The sequence below is a fragment of the Podarcis gaigeae genome, assembly GCF_964106915.1.
Source record: "Podarcis gaigeae genome assembly, chromosome: 10".
NCBI classification, from domain to species: Eukaryota; Metazoa; Chordata; class Lepidosauria; order Squamata; family Lacertidae; genus Podarcis; species Podarcis gaigeae.
The window spans coordinates 26,156,644-26,177,239 of record NC_139686.1 but is presented as its reverse complement, the minus strand read 5'-3'; the positions used below and the strand labels follow the sequence as shown (position 1 = coordinate 26,177,239).

The 20,596-nt window shown below is 43.9% G+C and overlaps 1 protein-coding gene and 1 long non-coding RNA gene across 2 annotated transcripts in view; one reads left to right on the top strand and one right to left on the bottom strand.

Annotated features, from left to right (window-relative positions):
* LARGE1 (LARGE xylosyl- and glucuronyltransferase 1) overlaps nucleotides 1-19,045 on the top strand; it is a 305,669-nt gene extending 286,624 nt beyond the window's left edge. The window contains exons 13-15 of the mRNA XM_083700252.1: nucleotides 6,936-7,082; nucleotides 11,079-11,274; nucleotides 17,337-19,045. Coding sequence (XP_083556378.1) covers nucleotides 6,936-7,082; nucleotides 11,079-11,274; nucleotides 17,337-17,534 — 541 coding nt within the window. The 3' untranslated portion in view covers nucleotides 17,535-19,045. The remainder of the gene's footprint in view (nucleotides 1-6,935; nucleotides 7,083-11,078; nucleotides 11,275-17,336) is intronic.
* The window catches only part of LOC310826298, a 46,915-nt gene continuing 31,994 nt past the window's right edge, over nucleotides 5,676-20,596 (bottom strand). Inside the window, exon 3 of the long non-coding RNA XR_014555710.1 lies at nucleotides 5,676-6,101. This is a non-coding gene — a long non-coding RNA (uncharacterized lncRNA). The remainder of the gene's footprint in view (nucleotides 6,102-20,596) is intronic.

Genomic DNA, 20,596 nt, shown 5'->3' with positions numbered 1-20,596 from the left:
TTTAGGTAACAGTGAAACAGTTTAGCATTGTATCCAGTTTCTTAGTTATGTCCACAATTTCTATACTGCTGAACTATGATGGCCTCTAAGTGGTTTACAAGGACACAGTACAAAAATATGCAAATCAGCATACACAAAATAGCATAACAAATACTGCATTCAAAATATCATAGTAGATCCTAATACCAAGAAATGAAATTCCTATTTGTCCTAGCCTAGCCTGACAGAAAAGTAAGGAACAATTCCACTTGAAAATAAACTCTGTTATAATTCAATGATCTTTTACAATCTGGTTTGACTACATGGACTTACAAAGTTGTCTTCTACTAAGTCAGATCAGTTTTCCTTCCAGCCCAACCCAACAGGCAGCAGCTCTCTGAGGTCTCAGGCAGAGACCTTTTCCATCTTCAGTATTTTGCACTCTAGATCAGAGATGGAGAACTCTTCATGTGGTCTTCTGTATGCTGTTGCACTCCAGTTCCCATCAGTACCAGCCAGCAATTCCAGTGCTCAGGGATGATGGGACCTGTAGTCCAAAGACAAGTGGAGAACCTCAGGTTCCCATCCAATGATGCAAATTCTGGAGGCTGAGTCACCACTTCACTGAGTCATTGCATAGTCATTATTATTGCTTATCGCTTCATCATTTAGCTCATGATCTGCAGTCTGGTCAATACGTAGCTCTTTGTTGAAGGATTGTTACAAGCATGCCTTGGGATTGCAGGGGGCGTGTTGTTGTTTTGAAAAATCATAAATATGATTTTCCACATGCTCTTTCTTTGTCTTTAGAATGTGGGTGAGAAGTAGGTGCTGGAAAGCAGATATTTATGTGTGAAACCTGAACCAATCTGTTCAGGCATTGTATAGAAATAAATACGTAGCCTGCACAAATCTTTCTACTTCAAACACCCCGGCACATAATATAAATATATTAGAAGTACTGAGTCACACTTGAGTCAGCTTACGGAAGCACTACGTTTAATGCAAGTGCGATCGACCGAAACTGTCCTTAATTGAGCAAACTGGAAAGAAACGTCCACTAAATGAGTTTATATAGATCCTCAGCATGAAGCCTCAAATTCAGATATAATATCCTGAGTCTTAACATAGATCCTTTCCCATTATGAAGCTCATATACTGTTGACATTCCAGTGCTGCCTAGTAATGGAACCAGGCAGCTCTTCAGCCCAAGGAATAACAAAGTTCACATACTGCTCTCTTCCCATTTCTGGGTGAGGCTTATCTTCCTTAGCTTACACCTCTCATTTTGACACTTTGGACATTGAATCATAGAATTGTAGAGTTGGAAGGCACTGTGGGTTAAAGCCTCAGCGCCTAGGACTTGCTGATTGAAAGGTCGGCGGTTCGAATCCCTGCGGCAGGGTGCGCTCCCGCTGCTCGGTCCCAGCGCCTGCCAACCTAGCAGTTCGAAAGCACCTCCGGGTGCAAGTAGATAAATAGGGACCGCTTACCAGCGGGAAGGTAAACGGCGTTTCCGTGTGCTGCGCTGGCTCGCCAGATGCAGCTTTGTCACGCTGGCCACGTGACCCAGAAGTGTCTCCGGACAGCGCTGGCCCCTGGCCTCTTAAGAGAGATGGGCGCACAACCCCAGAGTCTGTCAAGACTGGCCCGTACGGGCAGGGGTACCTTTACCTTTACCTTTAAGGGACCCTGAGGATCATCTAGTCCAACCCCCTGCAATGCAGGAATGTGCAGCTGGATCGAACCTGCAACCTTGGCATAATCAGTACTAAGGTCTAACCAACCAAGCTACCCAGTGAGTTGACATATCTGCATTGCAACTGTCATGGCCTTGCCCTAAGAACTCTGAGAATTATAGTTGGGTGAGGGGCTAAGAATTCTCTTAGAGATTCCTGTCCCACGCTACAGCTGCGAGAACTTTTGGCTCAACTTGGGGGAAGAGAAAACTAAATCTCTACCCTGCTTTGCTGATTAGAGGGTGGGATTGGGGTGGAGTTTGTGGGTGGCTCGTTAATAGCAACAGAGTAACTCATTCTTTCTGAACCTTAGGGGGGGGGTTCCTGATAGCTGCAGGAAATCACTTTTTTGTGTGGTAGCCATCATTTCCCACATTAACACACAATGTCCTCAGATGATGCAACATCTGAAGGCTCTGACCAGATCATAGAGTCCTCCTTCCCAAAGCCTAGCTAGCGCTTGCCCAAGATTAGGAAGGAGGAGGGAGGTCTCCAGGACCCTGCCAGAGCCTCACCCCTCTGTCCCAAAGCCCAGCACCTCCCTTATCCAGCTTTGGGAAGGCACCATGAGGGCTGGGATGGGTGTCAAATCTTGGCCTTGCAGGGGGTGACATATTACCAAGGTCTGCCCCTAATCTGGGGCACTGGGGCCAAAGCAAAATGGCAGGTGGGCTCTTGCCACAGGGTCTCTGTTGTTACTATTATGAGGAGCAGCAGGAAAAGGAAGGAAGGAAGGAAGGAAGGAAGGAAGGAAGGAAGGAAGGAAGGAAGGAAGGAAGGAAGGAGTCAATGTCCCACTGCTGCCAGTGGTGCTCACTGACAGATTCACCACCCAAGTTTGTTTAGCTCATCTAGATTATCACAATTTGTAGAACTTTAGGAGAGGAATAGTAGGGACTATATGGGAGAGTGGTCTATTGGGAACTTGGTCATGGCAGCAGCTGAAGTGGTTACCAGGAGAGGGACATGACCAACCTGCTCACCATTGGAAACAAAGCTCAGGCTTCAACTGGTGCCAGTGCCGCACACCATGTGCATTTTTAAAGCTGTTCTCCACAACTGTGTGGCTTTATAGATGAGACACGTGCTTAGAGTAGCAATCTGAAGATCCAGCATTACTGCAGTCTTTCTGGAGCAGGGCAGAAATCAGAGCTGTTGAATAATGCTGTGACCATAATCATCATCCATATGTTTCATGTACCAAGCATATTAAGAGCATCCTAGTCATATACCTGTGAGGGACGCAGGTGGCGCTGTGGGTTAAAGCCTCAGCACCTAGGACTTGCCGATCGAAAGGTCGGCGGTTCGAATCCCTGCGGCGGGGTGCGCTCCCGCTGCTCGGTCCCAGCGCCTGCCAACCTAGCAGTTCGAAAGCACCTCCGGGTGCAAGTAGATAAATAGGGACCGCTTACCAGCGGGAAGGTAAACGGTGTTTCCGTGTGCGGCTCTGGCTCGCCAGAGCAGCGATGTCACGCTGGCCACGTGACCCGGAAGTGTCTCCGGACAGCGCTGGCCCCTGGCCTCTTGAGTGAGATGGGCGCACAACCCCAGAGTCTGGCAAGACTGGCCCGTACGGGCAGGGGTACCTTTACCTTTACCTCTAGTCATATACCTGTAGCCATTTGACTGCCACTCTAGTGGTACTTTGTCTCCCATTTCTTCTTAACCATTGGTTGCATCTTCCTTTTTACAAAGGACAAGAAAGGGGCAGGGCAGGGTCTTTTAATGCTACTAACGCAACAAATGTCTTAACCTTTTCAAAGTAGTCCCACAATTCCAAAAACAACATCAAACACAAGATGCTATTTCCAAAATACTACTTACGCTGCCTTCAGATGCTTTAGATTAATGCTAAACTGGAGGAGAGCGGGTGCAGTAATAGTACTGCCAGGTAGAAAGATTGGTTACAGCTGTGAGGGTATTGGCGGCGAGCCTTTTTGGTCTTGGGTGGCGGTTAGGCATTGGAATAATGTGTTTGTGATGTGTGGAAGGGCTAGGTGTGGCCATCGCCTACGCCTTCAATTTTGGGTATTCCATTAAAGGAATCCAGCGGTCGTGTATTCTGTCCGATGCCTGTGTGGCGGGAGGCCATGGCACGACCCTCGGTGACATCAGGGGAGATCTTATAGTTGGATTAGCATCAACAGGCTCCACCTACTGGTGAATAAACCCCCCTTTTAGGCTCACTCCTCTCCGAGTGGGTGGAGTCAACTGACGTGATCCAATGCCTAAGCCAATACCTTTTCACTTGCTGTAATCAATAAAGTTGTGGCCTTTTCTTGCCCATTAACCTTATATCACGTGTCCGTGTGTTTTCATTACACTATGCGGGGATCAGGTCCTCGAACCACAAATACCAACTCTTGTGATATGTGTGCTACAGTCGTTTTGGCCATACACGCAGACAGATCTTGCAGTGCCCTGATTTGTCATTTGGACCAACATCAGTCATCACACAGTGATCAACGTACAGTTGCAGTGTAGCTTCTGGGTGTCAGCTGGATCACCTGGAAAACTGATTCCCTGGAAATGTCCTGCAAAACCTATCAGCACTTGTAGGAATCCAGTTCTGTCTCCTGTTTGCACAATAAAGCTGAGGGAAGCCTACAGTAATAGCAGAGAAAGTCAAGATAATGATCTACAGATTAGGCCAATATGAAAGCATTTTAACTAGTTTAGCCCCACTGCATTTAATGAGATGCAAATGGCTTCAGTGCACCTTCTTCCTGCTTCAGTACTTTGTGGGTCTTGCCAAGTTCTGTGCCAAATCTACAGAAGAAGGCACAAGTTAAAGCAGTGGGTGGAATCATTAAGAGTGTCACGAACGCTGAATAATTCTGGCAGCTGGAGGAGGCTGGTTGTAAAAGAACTTTCTATTTAGAAGCAGTTGCCTGGGTCAATTAGAATTGATGGAAGGTAGGGGGAGAAGAAATAGAGGAAAAAGTACCCAAAACTTATAATGGGAAGCTGATAAAATTCAATAACCTTTGCACACTGACAAGGAAATTTGATGCAGACTCTTCAAACAACTTTCAGAAAAGTTTCCCAAGAGTTACCTCATTTTATGGAACATCCACACAGAGAGGCCTGAGGGGAAATCTTTGATTGGTAACTATTATGAAATCCCCAAAACTTAAAGTTTATTCAGACAATTTACTTCCCAACCCCACAGCAGATGTGACAGCAAATCCTAGGATGTGGCTCCCTTTCATTTGTAATAATCAGAATCTTGAACTTGGAGCTCTTGAGTTTGCTAATATTTCCCTTGGAGGCTCACAGCAGTATCATAAACATCATTACAGTTAATCCTGTTAAGGGGAGCCGAATTTGACATAAGTGGAGAATGAGACTTTATTAAGGAAATGTTTTTTTAAAAAAATTGATGCTGCACTGTTTCTTCTGACAACAGGAGTCAGACCCATGCAGATGTTCTGTCAGCCACCTGTGTGAGCAGAATATGTGTCTATAATGTAATATATGTGGTGTACTGGTTAAAGTGTTGAACTAAGATTGGGGTGACCTGGTTTCAAATCTCCACTCGGCCATGAAGCTCAGTAGGTGATCTTGGGCCTGTCACACTCCTTTTCTCTCAACCTAACCTACCTCCAGGGCTGCCCACTCATGAGGCAGAATGAAGTAGCTGCTTTGGGTGGTGGAAACCCAAGAGGCAGTTCCCCTGAGGACATCTAGCCACTGCTGGCAGCAGGGAGAGCTCACTGAAATCTTGCAAGATATCACAACACACACAAGATCTCATGAGAATTCAGCAAGATCTTGCAACATTTCAGTGAGATCTCACCAGAAGCTGCCACTGCTGCCACCACCACTTCATGGGTGACGCCGCACAACCCAGGTAGGGAGGTGGCGCTGTAACACATTCCCATTTTGCCTCACATCACCCTACCTCACAGGGTTGCTGTGAGCATACAATGGGGAGAGAAAGAACCATATGTGCCATCCTGAAGGAATTGTAGAATATAAACATAATGAATAAAATAAAATATCCCAATCTGCAGGAGACATTTGAATGGCCATTCAAGAAGAAATAACTGAGTTGTTGAGCATGTGTTTTGTAACAACAAGCATTTTTATTTATACCCCACCCATCTTCCAACATAATAAAAACACAGCAAAACGTCCAACATTTAAAGCTTATTGATACAGAGCTGCTTTCAGATGTCTTCGGAAAGTTGTGTAGTTGTCTGTCTGTTTGACTTCTTGTCTCCAGTACCCTGAAGAAGACCATGAGATGTTCAAAACCATACAAGAAAGTGATAGACAACCCATGCTGTCTGCCCCCACAATCGACCTCCCTGAATGAAGGTTTCATTTCCAGCTGTTGCAATGAATATCCCACTAGCAGGCCTGTCTTGTTTGAAGAATCTGAAGAGAAACAGGACAAAAGTCTTCAAACAGGAATGAAGAATCTGTGGCCTTCCAGACATTGTTGGACTACAGCTTCCATCATTCCTGACCATTGGCCATGGTGGCTGGGGCTGATGGAAGAGTCCAGCAACATCTGGAGAGTCACAGGTTTAAAGATATCCAGACTATGGGGTTTGAGCTCAGACTCAAAGCAGTGGAGAATCATCTCATAATGTATGACCTCAGGCATGAAATAACAACTCAATGAGCTCCAGTTTTATTAATGTACAAAATAAAGTTTGATCGGTAATCTCCACCCCCTCTCTGACTGGGAGATAAAACTGTACAAAGTAAATCTTTCAGAAATAACTCAGGAATTATTAGAGTGTAGAAATGTTGAACACTAATGCTTGTTTGTTTCTAATGTGACTTCCATAGACCTCAGCAACTAAGAAATTGTGTACTTTTAAAAATCCCAATGGCAAAATTAATAGTCTTCCTAACATTTCCTCTTTGAGCAGTGATTTTGCTAGTGCATATGAGCTGTGTGGTAGAGCAGAAGCTGTGCATCTCTTCACAGGGGAAATATGGAAACCACTTTTTGGCCATAACAGGGAAGCCTGGAGAATTGGAAGTACATGCCTCCAGTGATGCCTTTTTCCACACTTATCCGCAAAAGCTCCAAATGCAAATGAGAACTTGCAATTTAGACAATGGGTGACTATAACACATACAATGTACTCACTGGGAGCTAATACCTCTCAACTGTATTTGTTCAGGTAAGTCTTTAAAAAGCTAATTAAAAATTTTGCTAATTGGTTTTGGTTTTTTCTTTTCATTTTTCTCCTCCAGGAAATCTGTTGTCCAACTGGACTTAGCCAATACAAAAAAGGCTCTCATTGTACCTGCTTTTGAGACCCTCCGCTATCGCCTCTCTTTTCCCAAGTCAAAAGCAGAGCTGTTGTCTATGTTGGACATGGGGACCCTCTTCACATTCAGGTACTGCATGCATCTTTTTAAAAACAACACCCACCCACTCACCCACAGTCAGGAAGTACTAAGGCTTTGTTAAAAAACATATAAAAGTTTGTGAAAACTCACTCCCACGCTTTATTGCAGGGGTGGGGAGCCTGTGACCCTCCCTAGTTGGACTACAAGGCCTATCCTTTATTATCATTGGCTATGCTGGCTGGAGACTATAGCTTCCCCACCCTTTTTATTGCTTCATCTCAACCACCAAAACTCTTCCCTTTTCCTGCAATATAAGAGGTTCTCCAGACGAGGGAGTCAATAACAATTGCACAATGACCCCTGGGAATGCCTTTGTATTTTTCTTGTTCAAACTTGGTACAAACTTGGTAAGACTGTGAAGATCACTCAGCCTCTATATACAGAATGAGATGTACACAAGCATGAAAGGTCCAAGCCATATGGAGCTGCATAAATTGTACTGAATATGGAGCTTTAGCATTTGCCAGCACTGTTCTTTGCCAGTTAAAAAAGGTAAAGGGACCCCTGACCATTAGGTCCAGTCGTGGCCGACTCTGGAATTGCAGCGCTCATCTCGCTTTATTGGCTGAGGGAGCCGGCATACAGCTTCCAGGTCATGTGGCCAGCATGACTAAGCCGCTTCTGGCGAACCAGAGCAGCACACAGAAACGCCGTTTACCTTCCCGCTGGAGCAGTACCTATTTATCTACTTGCACTTTGACGTGCTTTCGAACTGCTAGGTTGGCAGGAGCAGGGATCGAGCAACGGGAGCTTACCCCATTGCAGGGATTCAAACCGCCAACCTTCTGATCAGCAAGTCCTAGGCTCTGTTGTTTAACCCACAGTGCCACCCGTGTCCCACAAAAGAACATAGTATGTGCCAAAAATACTGTTGCCTCTTCTGTTTCCTAAATTGTGTAATAATTTAACAGATTTTTTTGTAATTAGGAAAATAACTGAATCTTTCCTAGCTAAAAAGAAATCTACTGAGAAATAAAACCTCTAAGTGTTGACCTCACTTTTATGATCCCTCATCAATCAAATTTTCCACTTGCATAGCATTTATTTTCCCATTAGGGGCTTGCCTCTTTTTTCTAATTAACAACAGAGAACAAAGGTGGGCTGGGCTTCTGTGCTATTACCATCATTGCACAGTTATTTCTCCCACTTTTATTGGCCTGTCTAATTCTTCCAAGTTCTATTCACCCACACCCACCCTGCCCGAAAAGCAGCTGACAATTTCCACCTCTATTTTCAGGTTGGCTTAATAAGTCATTAGTAGCCATTGAGGCCAAGTTGATGAGGGAGGGCTTCCGTGACAATGATTGCTGATCATGCCTGCAGCATCCCAAACCCTCTCACCAAGTGCTAGATTGCAATCTTTCCCTCGGTGAAATTGCTTTTGTCACCTCTTTCCCAAATTCATGACCTTTCCTGCCTTTGGGCAGCAGAGAAATATAAAGTACTTCTCCCTTGTAAATTCCTCCCCACCCTTTCAGTCCACTTCTCAGCAAATTCTGTGGTTGCCTGGCTATTCTAAGAATTCCATAACTGGAGATTAATGTATGACTCCATTCTGCCTTTTGTACTAAGCCATTCATATTAAAAGTGACCAGCTCCCTTGCGGCAGGAGGAGTCAAGCTATTAAGCTTTGGCCTGCTAAAGGGGACATCCAGGTGGTTAGGCTCTTCAGCACAATGAAAGTCCAACCAAGTGTGTTGCTGCTGCTCCTAGGTCCACATACTAAGTTGCTACCAAACTACATGCATCACCTTCATGCTAGGGTGGCACATTCTCCCTTTTCCATGGTTACAAGAGCATCAGTGCTATTGAAGGAGTTGTAACTGTTCTATCTGGGGCTAAGACACCTGGAGAGGCACTGTAGAGTGTTTTCTTATTATTCAACACACTCCCTCATCCCAGGGAGCTTCTGTACTAAGCAGAGTCTTTTGTTCTGATTCTCATGTATAGCAACAATGGACTGTCCATGGACTCAGCTATACAACTGCTAATAAAGCGTTTTAAGTGTGTTGTAAAGTGCATTATACAAATGTGACACTAGATGGCAAATGTGAGCTATGGCAAATTCAATATATATATATATTAAAACTTTTTTAAAAAAGCATTTTCACATTTTTTATATGTGTGTAGATTTGACCCATGTCTGTTAGGCTTACATGAGCAGGAGTACGTCAAAAGGCCCTGGTTGAGGCCCCACTGGACTATTCAGTTCACAGTGGTTTATTAGGGACAGGGTACGGCATCATACTCTGTTTCCACACTGAACACAATCTGGCAATTTCCTTGTTGGGGCACTGGTGAGGTGTGACTTGTCAGCCCCTCAAGCTTCTCCCTACTTTGGCTCAGCTGGAATTCAAGTCTGGAATTCTCTGCCCCTTCCCTTCCTCCTCAGTTATAAGGTACTTTGAAGGCCCACTGTCAACAGCTGTGTCTCTCCCCAGCTGTTCCTTATCTGCTTTATAAAGTCACACTGCACAGGGGAGAATTGGATGTCTTGTCTAGCTGCAGGCTTGCATCCTAGCTTTCTCCACCAGTAAGCCCTGTTGACTAGGGCCATGATCCTGCATTCTTTCAGGGAGGAAAAGCAGAGGGCCATGGGTCAGTCCCTGCTGGTCCTCCACAATGTCCAAGGCTTCATGTGTGACCACTCCATATAGATGAACATTGTAGTCCCAGAAAACAAGAAAGTGATTTTTCCTGTCACGCACACTCGTTTTTCCAATATTTCACACCCAGAAAAAAGCATCTCCATGAACCATCTCCATGAAAAGGCAAGGACAATGAGTTTTAGTGCACAGATTCTGGATATCTTCTGGAAAATGTCTAGATGGTTTGGGATCTATACAACTAGGAGTTTGCTTTGTTGTAATTTGTTGTTGCTGTTTCTTCAGTTCCTAGCAAAACAGGGCTATAGCAGAACCTGCTGCTACAAAGATGCAACTCATCTGTGCTTACTCACTAGCTAGTTCTGTGGAACATGCAAAATATCCCAAGGATTCCTAGGTTAAGCCAAATCTCCATGTCAAGCCCAACATTTTCATTTTGTGGGTGAACTGAGATGTCTGACAGGAACATGTCAAGTTGACTTGACTGCACTGGTTCTTATGATAAACATTTGAGCGCACTGTAATACATGCTGCCTGTGATGTAATTATTTCTTGGTTTAATCAATAATCATGTGGCGAGGGCCCATGTCAGTGATTTCAGGAAAGGCACAAGTGCAAGAGAAAATTATTGATCGTTGTCTTAATAGGGTGAGCTCAAGCTGTGTTTGAATAGGCCTTGCTGTGACGTGAATAAGATTAAGAAAATATAAAAGGATGCCTTCCTGTAAATTGAATTGATTGTCTTAGATGGAATTGTGTAGATGGCACATAGCAACAAAATGAGAACTGTGATGGCACTGAAAGTATTTATCAAGGCTTTGTTTAATGTGTTTATCGATCTGAATTTCTGTCATGATATCAAAGAAGTGCCACTTCAGAATTCTGCATGCCTTGGAAACAAGCTTCAGAATGAAAAACAAGCCTTTATCATTACTAGGAACAATATGTTAGCTCATTTTCAGTTGCTTTATCTCAAAGTCAACATCTCATAGCTATCTTCCAGGACTGGAATTACTTTAAAATACAGAAGTGAAGTGTCATAGTTCAAGAATGCTCCCCTAGTCAGTCATGGTTTGCCTTTTCCTCATTAGATCTGTGTGCTTGATGCTATAGCCCTAATGTCCATGCAGTGGCGTAGCGTGGGGGGTGCAGGGGGGGCCGGCCGCACCGGGCGCAACATCTGGGGGGTAGGGTTAGGGGGTGCAAATCCACGGGTTAGGGGGCACAAATTACTTGCCTTGCCTCGGGTGCTGACAACCCACGCTACGCCACTGTGTCCATGTTTCCAGCTATTGCACGAGCAGTCAATGTAAGGTAGTTTCCAGCATTTGCCCCATTTCAGTGAATTGTCTGACCAATGATTTTACATCTGTTCAAGGTATCATGTCTGGACAAAAGGGCATGCACCAACCAATTTTGCCAAGTGGCGGACAGCCACCACACCATATCGAGTTGAATGGGAAGCAGATTTTGAGCCATATGTCGTGGTAAGGCAGGACTGTCCAGAGTATGACCGAAGATTTGTCGGATTTGGCTGGAATAAAGTTGCCCACATCATGGAATTGGATGCACAGGTGAGGAGGAAATCTTTGCTCCAATATGGCATGTATGTGCAGGCAGTTTAAAAGAGGGCTGCTCCTCACCAGGTTGTAGTACAAACTGTTGATCAGGGGTGGGGAACCTGTGGCCCTCCAGATGTTGTTGAATTCCAACTCTCATTGGCTCCAGCCAGCATTGCTAATGCTCATGGATGTTGGGAGTTGCAGTCCAGGAATATTCGTGGGGCCACAAGTTTCCCATTGCTGTTACTGAAGGAACATTCTTGCTTAGAATTCACTGGAAATAAGAGATGTGAGCTTTACATAAGCTGTCACAGCTAAAAGGTAGCTAATCATCATTGTTGACAGGAGACACATTACAATCTCTCCTTATCGCTTGTTCCTGTTGGATGCTAGTCCTAATGCAACTGTGCTCAGAGATGTTGTGTGAAGATACACCACCTCAGTTGCTTTAAGACTACCTATCAGATCGCTTCTGAACTTTTGGTTTACTGCAAGTCTGAATTTGTTCTCCTTGTTCTATTCTGCCATTAGGATGTGTGAGGAGCTCTTCTGTTAGGGGGAGACATTCAGACCCCATAATAAGGTAGCCTGAAGTCATGCCAGCCATCAACAAATACATCGTGTCCATCTGCTGACCATGTAGCATAGCTCTTTGCCATTAAGAATAATGCTGCACTAAAGTTTCATCTTAATTCTCTTTACAGTGTAAAAGTTGTTGTTTGGGGAGAGGAATTAACCTCCCGTCAAAATAAAAAAAGAAAGAGGCACCCTCCACACAAACAAAAATTGCGTTTTTTGTGCCAAGCAATGCATAGTCCAGACAGTCACTCCCCGCCTCCCACTTGCCCAAAAAAGGAGGTGGTGGGTTAAACCATACTAGTTCCAAGTCACCTCATTTAAATTTGCACCTAGCATTTTAAAGCTGGAGGTCAGATCTACAAGCAACATCCATGTTTCTCTCATGGCAAAGCAGTTTGCCAAGACAGGTCAGGGGATACTGATAGTTTTCTGGATTGCTTCTCTTGTTACTGCTATTTGCTTTTTACTGCTTAAGCTCCCGAAGCCAGTGAAGAGGAAGACTGGGAAATCCCACACGGGAATTTCTTAAGTTGCAATGTAAAGAATGGTGGGTTCCAAAAAGTCAACCTGGTTCTCCACCAAACACTGCAAGGTGACAAATGTTTACTTTTGCTAATGCTGCCCTTGGTTATCAGGTCCTGAAATCAGCCTGGCCCCTATAAACCCCAGGCCTGGTTTTATGATTTATTATACTTCCCTTGCCACTTGCTATTCCTCAGCAGTTTCAGATCTCTGCCAGCCTGGGTTATCAGAGAAGGTCAATTTTGATCTTGCCTGTAAATATGTCATCTTGTTCCATAATCTGTCAATCTATAAGGCCCTGTGCTTTGCTAACTGACCTATTATTAAATACAGGAGAACTTCCTTTACCTAAGCATCCTTCTTGTCAACATTTACCCTCCTAATGTTGACACGTAACAGCCTTGTTCAAGGAGTCTTTGTCTTGGATGGCAATTTGGTCATTTAGTCAGTGAGGACACATCTTCTGTTTAATCACAGCATATTTGAAAGTTTGTTTCTGGAGTCACATGGCAACCTTGGAGCTCCCACTCTACATTCTATGCCCATACCTGGGAAAAGTAGCAGGAACACAGAAAGATGTATTCTACTAAGTCAAGCCCCACTGGTCCATCTAGTACTTAGTACTGTCTATACGAGTTGACCATGGCTCTTTAGGCTTCTGATATTAACAATGTGGGAATTTTGCATGTACCTTTTTTGCTCTACCACTGAACTATGGTTCAGGAAGCTTTTTGGAGAAAACTGCTGCTCTAGGACAACAGAGGAATTGAAAACCTTCCACATGGGGTTAATCATCTCCTTTTTGCAGCTACCTGGATTTGCCAAACTCTGTCTACTCACTTTTTATAGACAACTCTGCCAGTGTTGTTCTCAGCCTACTTACTGCATTCCTGATTTTCTCTGTTCTATTGCTTTCCTCCAGACCTGCTTTATGCAATTTCCCCACAACTGCATATTCAGCCAGTTCAGTGTAGCCTAGCATCACATTACTGGATGTTTTTTTTCAAGACTACTGTGCCTTTAATTAGAAACTTCCTCTTTGTGGCTTCTGTCTATAATTGTTTCCAGTTCAGTGTGGTGTGTTATTATTGATGAAATCCCTTTTCGTTGTCCTTTAATTAGTGAATTCTAGTTCCTGATGAGACACTGAATTACTGATCTGCCCTCATTGTCACCTTTATTATTATGAAAAGATGCTATTTTGCTTTTTAAAAAAGGAAAGAAAAATGAGATAAAACCTATACTTAAAGTCCCCCATTTGAGTTCAAGAACCAATTAAAGGTCTGGTTACGGACAATTCATCCCTAATGCCATGTCTCTTGAACAGAAAGGAATTAGATTAGGAATAAGGAACCTGTGGTCTTCCAGATGTTGCTGGACTCTTAACTCCATTTGTCCCTGCCAGTATTGCCAATGGTCAGAGATATTGGGAGCTGTAGTCCAACAATATCTGGAGAACCACAAGCTCCCCATCCGTGAATTAAAGGCAGAAGTTGCAAGAAGGATGCTTCTAACTGAAGGAACTTTTGCTGATTGGCATATGCATTACAAGAAGGCCTTGGCCTTTTTACACCTTTTTACGCCAGGTAATATAACACTGTATTAAATGCCTTGAAGATGCACTTATAATTTTTCTTCCGGTGGATTGCAGGAAAGCAACACTTCAGCAGCTCTAAAAGACTCTTGTGTAGTCTAAATCGGCCAGGAACAGGCAGATTCTTTGCCTTTGAATAGGCTCCAAAATTCTCAATGGGTTTAAGCTTGAGATTCCTAAGATATAAGGTGTGGGGTTTTTTATCATGGAATAGCTTTCTTCTTGCCATAAGATATATAAGCAATGGAGAGAAATAACTGCTCCTAGAGAGGATGGGGTTGATGAGGTGTAACAGCAACACTGCTGAATAAAGAGGATGGATGAAAGGGCAGCCGAGGAGGATGTTGATGACAGTTAAAGCCCATAGCCCTCATGCAGAAGGAGACATTAATCTTCATAAAGGCTGCAAAATTCTCCAGCGGAGCTGGGAATAAGTAGATCTGACTGTAAACTAACATATATGTGTATAATAAATTCATCATTAAAAGAAAACGAACATTGATTAAGCATATGGATTCACCTTTGCCATGTGCAATGTATCCAGACCAAATACTACAAAGACATTAATGCTCATTTTTAACACCAGAACTAATAGTACAGGGTGGGGAAGCTGTGGCCCTCCAGAAATTGCTGGACTACAACTCTCATCATCCCTGGCCATTGGCCATACTGGCTGGGATTGATGGTAGCTGAAGTCCAACTACAGCTGGAAGGATACAGGCTCCCTCTCTTCAGTCTACCGTAATGTATCAATAATGTTTGGATGCACATTTTAAGGAAGGATTTACACGTTATTTTGTGGTGATCAACATTAATCCTGGGGTTGCAGGAGCAGGACAAGTGTGATGGGGAAAGGGGCTATGCCTTTTTCTGAATTTCTGTGATAAGTGAGGACAAACCCCACCCCTAAGAATTCTATAATGCTATGCTAGTACTGTTTCACTAGGAGGCTGGTGCATTTGATGTAGACACAGATTTCAGACCCTTTCAGATGCCAGCCCTTCCACCCAGACCCTACAATAAATGCAGAGCAATTAATTTGGAGGTCCAGTTGTCTGTGGAGAGGAGGCTTTTGTGAGCAGCTCAGGTGGCCCTGGGTTGCAAAGCTGTAATTCTTTGAAATAGCAGCCCTGAGTGACTTGAGCAGCATTTCAGCTGTCATTCTTTAGTGATGGCAAAATCCCGAGATTTAATGCCCCATGTCTTTGGATGCAGCTCAGAAATGTGCTGCCTCCTACTTCAGTACCAAAAACAGAGAAGAAATGGGCAGAACTTAACAGTTTTATTCTGGCATTCTCTAAGATTCCAGATTTGCAGTTTTATGCGGTCATAATGCTAGCTTTTAGAAAACCATAGTTTGCAAATCAGGTACCAGGCTTGTGAAAGTGCATTTCCTCCTTCCTCTCTTTCAACTCTTCCTTTGTCAGGCTTCACCTTAGTTTTACATCAGCATACCTAGTGTAACTACCCATCCTCATCTGCACGTGTAAACAGGTGTGCACTTGTATCCAATCCACATGGTTTTTGAAGTTATTAACTGAGAGTCATGGTGTGGACTGGGGCAAATTATACTCATCCGATAGGGGTTTAGCAACCAGACAACAGACAAGAGCTACACGGGGGAAATATACAAGTATATTATAAAAATATTAATTAATTCCAAAAACAACATCTAGTGTTGGACCAGCAGTTATTTAGTTAAATCTGAGGGGTAGATGATATTATTATTATTATATTATTAAGCATAATAAAAACATAATAAAAAGCATACTGACAGAACAGCCTAATACGAGTTGCAGGATTTCGTGCAGCTGTGGTATGAACTTTTTTTTATTGCAGAATATGCACAGCCCAGCATATCATAACTAGTTTATAGAGTCTTGATTAAGATGGGAATCCTGATCAGTCAATCTGCATGCTTAAATTGGGAGTAGATATAATGCTAAACCAGGAGTAGTCAACCTTATCCCTACCACCCACTAATGCATCTTTACTGATGGTAAAACTTCCTTACCGCCCACCAGTGCTCGATGGAAGGAGGATTCAGCTTGTGCCATAGAACCCCCTACTGCCCACCTGGAATCCTGAAACACTCACTAGTGGGTGGTAGGGACCAGGCTGACAACCCCTGTGCTAAACTAAAGTAAAACCAGCATTGCATCTGTATCAGCTCCACTCTATAATTATAGCAGAACAATGTCATAAAACAGCCTGCTGAATCGGGAGGTTTCTGTTTTCACGGTGGCCGACCAGATGCCTATAGGAAGCGCACAAGCTGGAACTGAGTGCAACTGCACACTCTCCCCTCCTGGTATCCATACTCCCTCCAACAGTGGAGGAAGAGTCTAGCCATCATTGTTGTTAGCCATGAATAGCCTTCTCCTCTATGAATCTAAGTTTCTTTTAAAGCCATCCAAGTTGGTGACCACCACTGTGTCTTTTGGGAGCAGATTCCATAATTTAATCATATGCTGTGTGAAGAAGTGCTTCGTTTTGTCTGTCCTGAATCTTCCAACGTTCAGCTTCAGGGCAGCTGCGCTACTGAAGACCCTGGTGTGTGTGTGTTTATGTGTCAGAATAGGAAGCGAGGAATGAAGAGGGTTATTTCAGAGACCTTGGCTATGATGCTCACTCTTAATCCATGCGACGGTCACCTCCAGGCTTGATTATTGTAACTCGCTCTACACGGGGCTGCCCTTGAAGCTGACCCAGAAACTCCAGTGGATGCAGAATGCCGCGGTGAGGATCCTTACGGGGCCCTTGCTGCGGGATCACATTCATCCAGTGCTTTACCAACTGCACTGGCTCCCAGTGGAGTACAGGGTCAGGTTTAAGGTGCTGGTTTTGACCTTTAAAGCCCTATGCGGCCTAGGACCCACGTACCTACAGGACTGCCTCTCCTGGTATGCCCCGCAGAGGACCTTAAGATCCACAAATGACAACATTTTGGAGGTCGCAAGGTGGTTAGATTGGTCTCAACTAGGGCCAGGGCCTTTTCAGTGCTGGCCCTAACTTGGTGGAATGCTCTGTCACAAGAGACTAGGGCCCTGCGGGACTTGACATCTTTCCACAGGGCCTGCAAGACAGAGCTGTTCCACCTGGCCTTTGGTTTGGACTCAGTCTGACCCTTATGTTTCCCTCCACTTATGGTTTTGATCTATGGGCTACTTTTTAAATGAGGCTGCATTTTAAATTGCATTTTAACCTGTATTTTAAATTGGATCTCCCCCCCCCCCCCATTATGTTTTTACTGTAATTTTACTGGTGTTAGCTGCCCTGAGCCTGGCTCTGGCCAGGGAGGGCGGGGTATAAATAAACATTATTATTATTATTATTATTATTATTATTATTATTATTATTATTTTGTCTGTGTTCTCAGGAGTATGAATTCACGGTGCTGCCCAACGCCTACATGATCCACATGCCGCATGCTCCTAGCTTTGACATCACCAAATTCCGCTCAAACAAGCAATACCGTATCTGTCTCAAGACCCTCAAGGAAGAGTTCCAGCAGGATATGTCACGTCGCTATGGCTTTGCAGCGCTGAAATATCTCACGGCAGAGAACAACAGCTAGCACCACTTGGACTGCTGTGGAAAACAGAGACTGAAAGGAGGAGCCATTGAATGTGTGCGGCCCAGTCTTTTAGCCTGGAACTGAGAGACACCTTTGTTTTGGGGATTTGTTTTTTTTTTAAAAAAAAAGGAAAAATGCATCAAGCAGTTCTAGCCGTAGAGATTTGGAACAAGATCTCTCCAGACTGTGCTCATGAGCTGCCACCCACCCGCCTCTCTAAGGCCTTTAGTTTCATTGCCCAGCAGGTGTGGGCAGAGTGCCTGCATCTATGAGCAGCACCCAGGGTGGCAGGAACAGTGGAGGGAGTGGGCATTTGTTCTTAAAATCGCACAGCAAAAAAACAAAAACTATCTTCTTTGAAATATAGGCTTTCATGTTGCTATTTAATAATTCCACATTTTTAAAAAATATGTAAAGGAAGATCTTCAGGTCACTGTCCGGTGAATTAAAACAAAACAGGGGGGAAAGTCCCTTCTAGAAACTGAATTTGCATCTGTAAAACAGCTGTTGTCTACCCACAGAAGAATGCTATAGAGCAGGATGAACCAAATTCTGCCTGTCAGATGAAGGGGAGCTATATCTAACATAACAGGATTTGTGGTTTATTATATATTGAATATACGCAGTATTACTGTGTAAGCATTTCTGTGGCATCACACAGTCATTTTTCTCTAATGCTGCAACGATGGACTCTCCTCCAGCTCCTCACTGCTGCCACCTACTCTGGCCATCTACCTTCCTTTAAATCCAAATTGCACCCTTTTGCACTCCATGTTCATCTCCAGCTCTGGCCATTCATGCCGGAAGGTCTGTGCTTTTACCACACTGTTTAAGCTCTGCTTCCACTTGAGAGCTTTTTCATGCACCTTTCATGAAACAAGTGGCCAAAGTGGATTTCTGACTACCATTGGTGGGGTGGGGGTTATTTTTCAAAAAAAAAAAAGAAGGTTAAGTATTAGTGTTGGCACACATACAGGTCATATTATTATTATTATTATTATTATTGAAAATCACAGACCATTGGCTCTTCCACAGCACACCTGCTTGCAAAACAGACTGTACCTTTGGCTGCAAGTGGACGTTGTCACGGAACAAGCAAGTTTAGCTTCAGTAGCCATGGGGCGCTACAGACTCTTGAGAGATTGCTTCAGTAAAGGAGTTTATTAGGAGCTAAAAGGAAATATCTCCCCATTTGAGGTAGGGAGAAGCAGGAAATATTGACGGCTTTTGTTTGGATGGAAACTGATTCAATTCACAGCCACTATTACATGTAGGAATACTTGGTGAGGGTAGGCAAGGAGTGCGAACAAGCAACACATAGAAACACACACAAAACCAGACACTGGACATTTTGTTATTATTATTATTATTTTCGTTATTTCTTTGGAATTAATGTTGTGTTTACATGGATGGAGGAGATGAGGATTAATGCACTACCCTTACTTGGGGCTACTTGTATTTGGTTGCAATGTTATTGAGAGAGCAGAATTTGAATAAATGAGAAACATGTCTTTCTTCCTTCCCCTGACAATGCAAAAGCTCTTGCTACCACTTACCCACCCTATACAAGTCACTGCGTCTTGGTAGTTTGCTTTATGGGCTAGTCGTTTGGCTGCTGCCAGGTATGTCCTCCTGGCTTCTTCATTGCTCTATGTGAGTTCTCCCATCTGTTGTTTTAAGTTACTTGAGTGTGTGGTGGTTTTCTATGTCCCATGCTTCAGAGGCTAATGAGTGACAGCTACATCATAAAAAAAACAAGCAAAATTGCAGCTCCTGATCAAGAAACTGGAAGAGTTCCCTGTTTGCAAGAGACAAATACAGTTGTGTCCTATTCCTGTATTCTTCTGATGTAACATGTATATTTGGGACTTCTCCCCGCCAGCAAAATCTATGAGACACAAGAGCTGGAGATCAAAGATTAAATTGCTAGCCCAGATGCATCCATCTCCACTAATGGGTGATATGTCACTTGGCTCCTAAGAGATGACTTGACTCATTCTGGGAGTAAGAGAGGTGGCTTTGGGTTAACAAACTGCATGAAAAGTGATGAGAAGCTCTAGAGGAGCTGCTGGATGAAACCACATATGGTGCACTAGTCAGCTTCCAACATAAGCACAGCCTTACTCCATAAATAACCAAGATCGGAAGAGGCAGCCACATGCGTGTACCTTTTTGCCAACTCCAGGGATAGTTTATCAAATGTACTGTGCATGGTGGATGTATCACAAGTCATTGGGAGACATTTAACCCCTGAATACTCACTCCTTTGTACATGTCAGGAGGAAATGACGAAAACAAAGAGGGCTAACTGCAGCTGAACTGAACCACAAGTTGTCCATCACTATTCATCTTCCCCTGTGACATGCAGCTGCAAGAGAGAGTTAGCTATGTTGTAGGTTGCACAAATGGGCCTTGCATAAACCAAGTGTGCCTTAGAGCATTTTCCAGAATCCTCTGCAATGCACAGTAATGCTACGACAGAAAGCTGGTGTTCCCTGGAGGAAGTTCGGCTTCCATTAGGATCATCACATTAGAGGGAGACTTGCATGCCATCTGGACCAACTCACTGCTCAATAGAGGGAATTTGGAGCTACAGCATCCCTAACAGATGGCTGTCCAGCCGCTGGTTGAAGACCTCCAGTAAGTAAGAGAACATACACACAGGAAATCGGTTCCACTGTCAAACTAGTCTTACAATTTGAAGGTTTTCCTAATGTTCAACCAAAATCTACTGTCCTATAACTTAAGCGCTCTGTTTCCCACCCAAAATATTCAAGCAAGTGGCTTTAGGGAAATAGCAGTACAAGCTCAACAGTTGACATAGGGCCCAGGAGTCATAACTCAGCAGTTCAGGAACAGGGCAAGAAGTTCAGAACTGGACAGAAGTGACAAAGGTGGCCCAACAAGTTTCTGCACCATTCCTGCCAAGCTTTTAAAGATGAAGCATGGGACGCTCACTCACAAGGCTCTTGCCTTATGGGAATATTGAATTTGTCTGTTCACATTTTGGTATTATGGATCCCTATTGTTCTATTGGGTAATGTACTAGAAAGTTAAGAGAA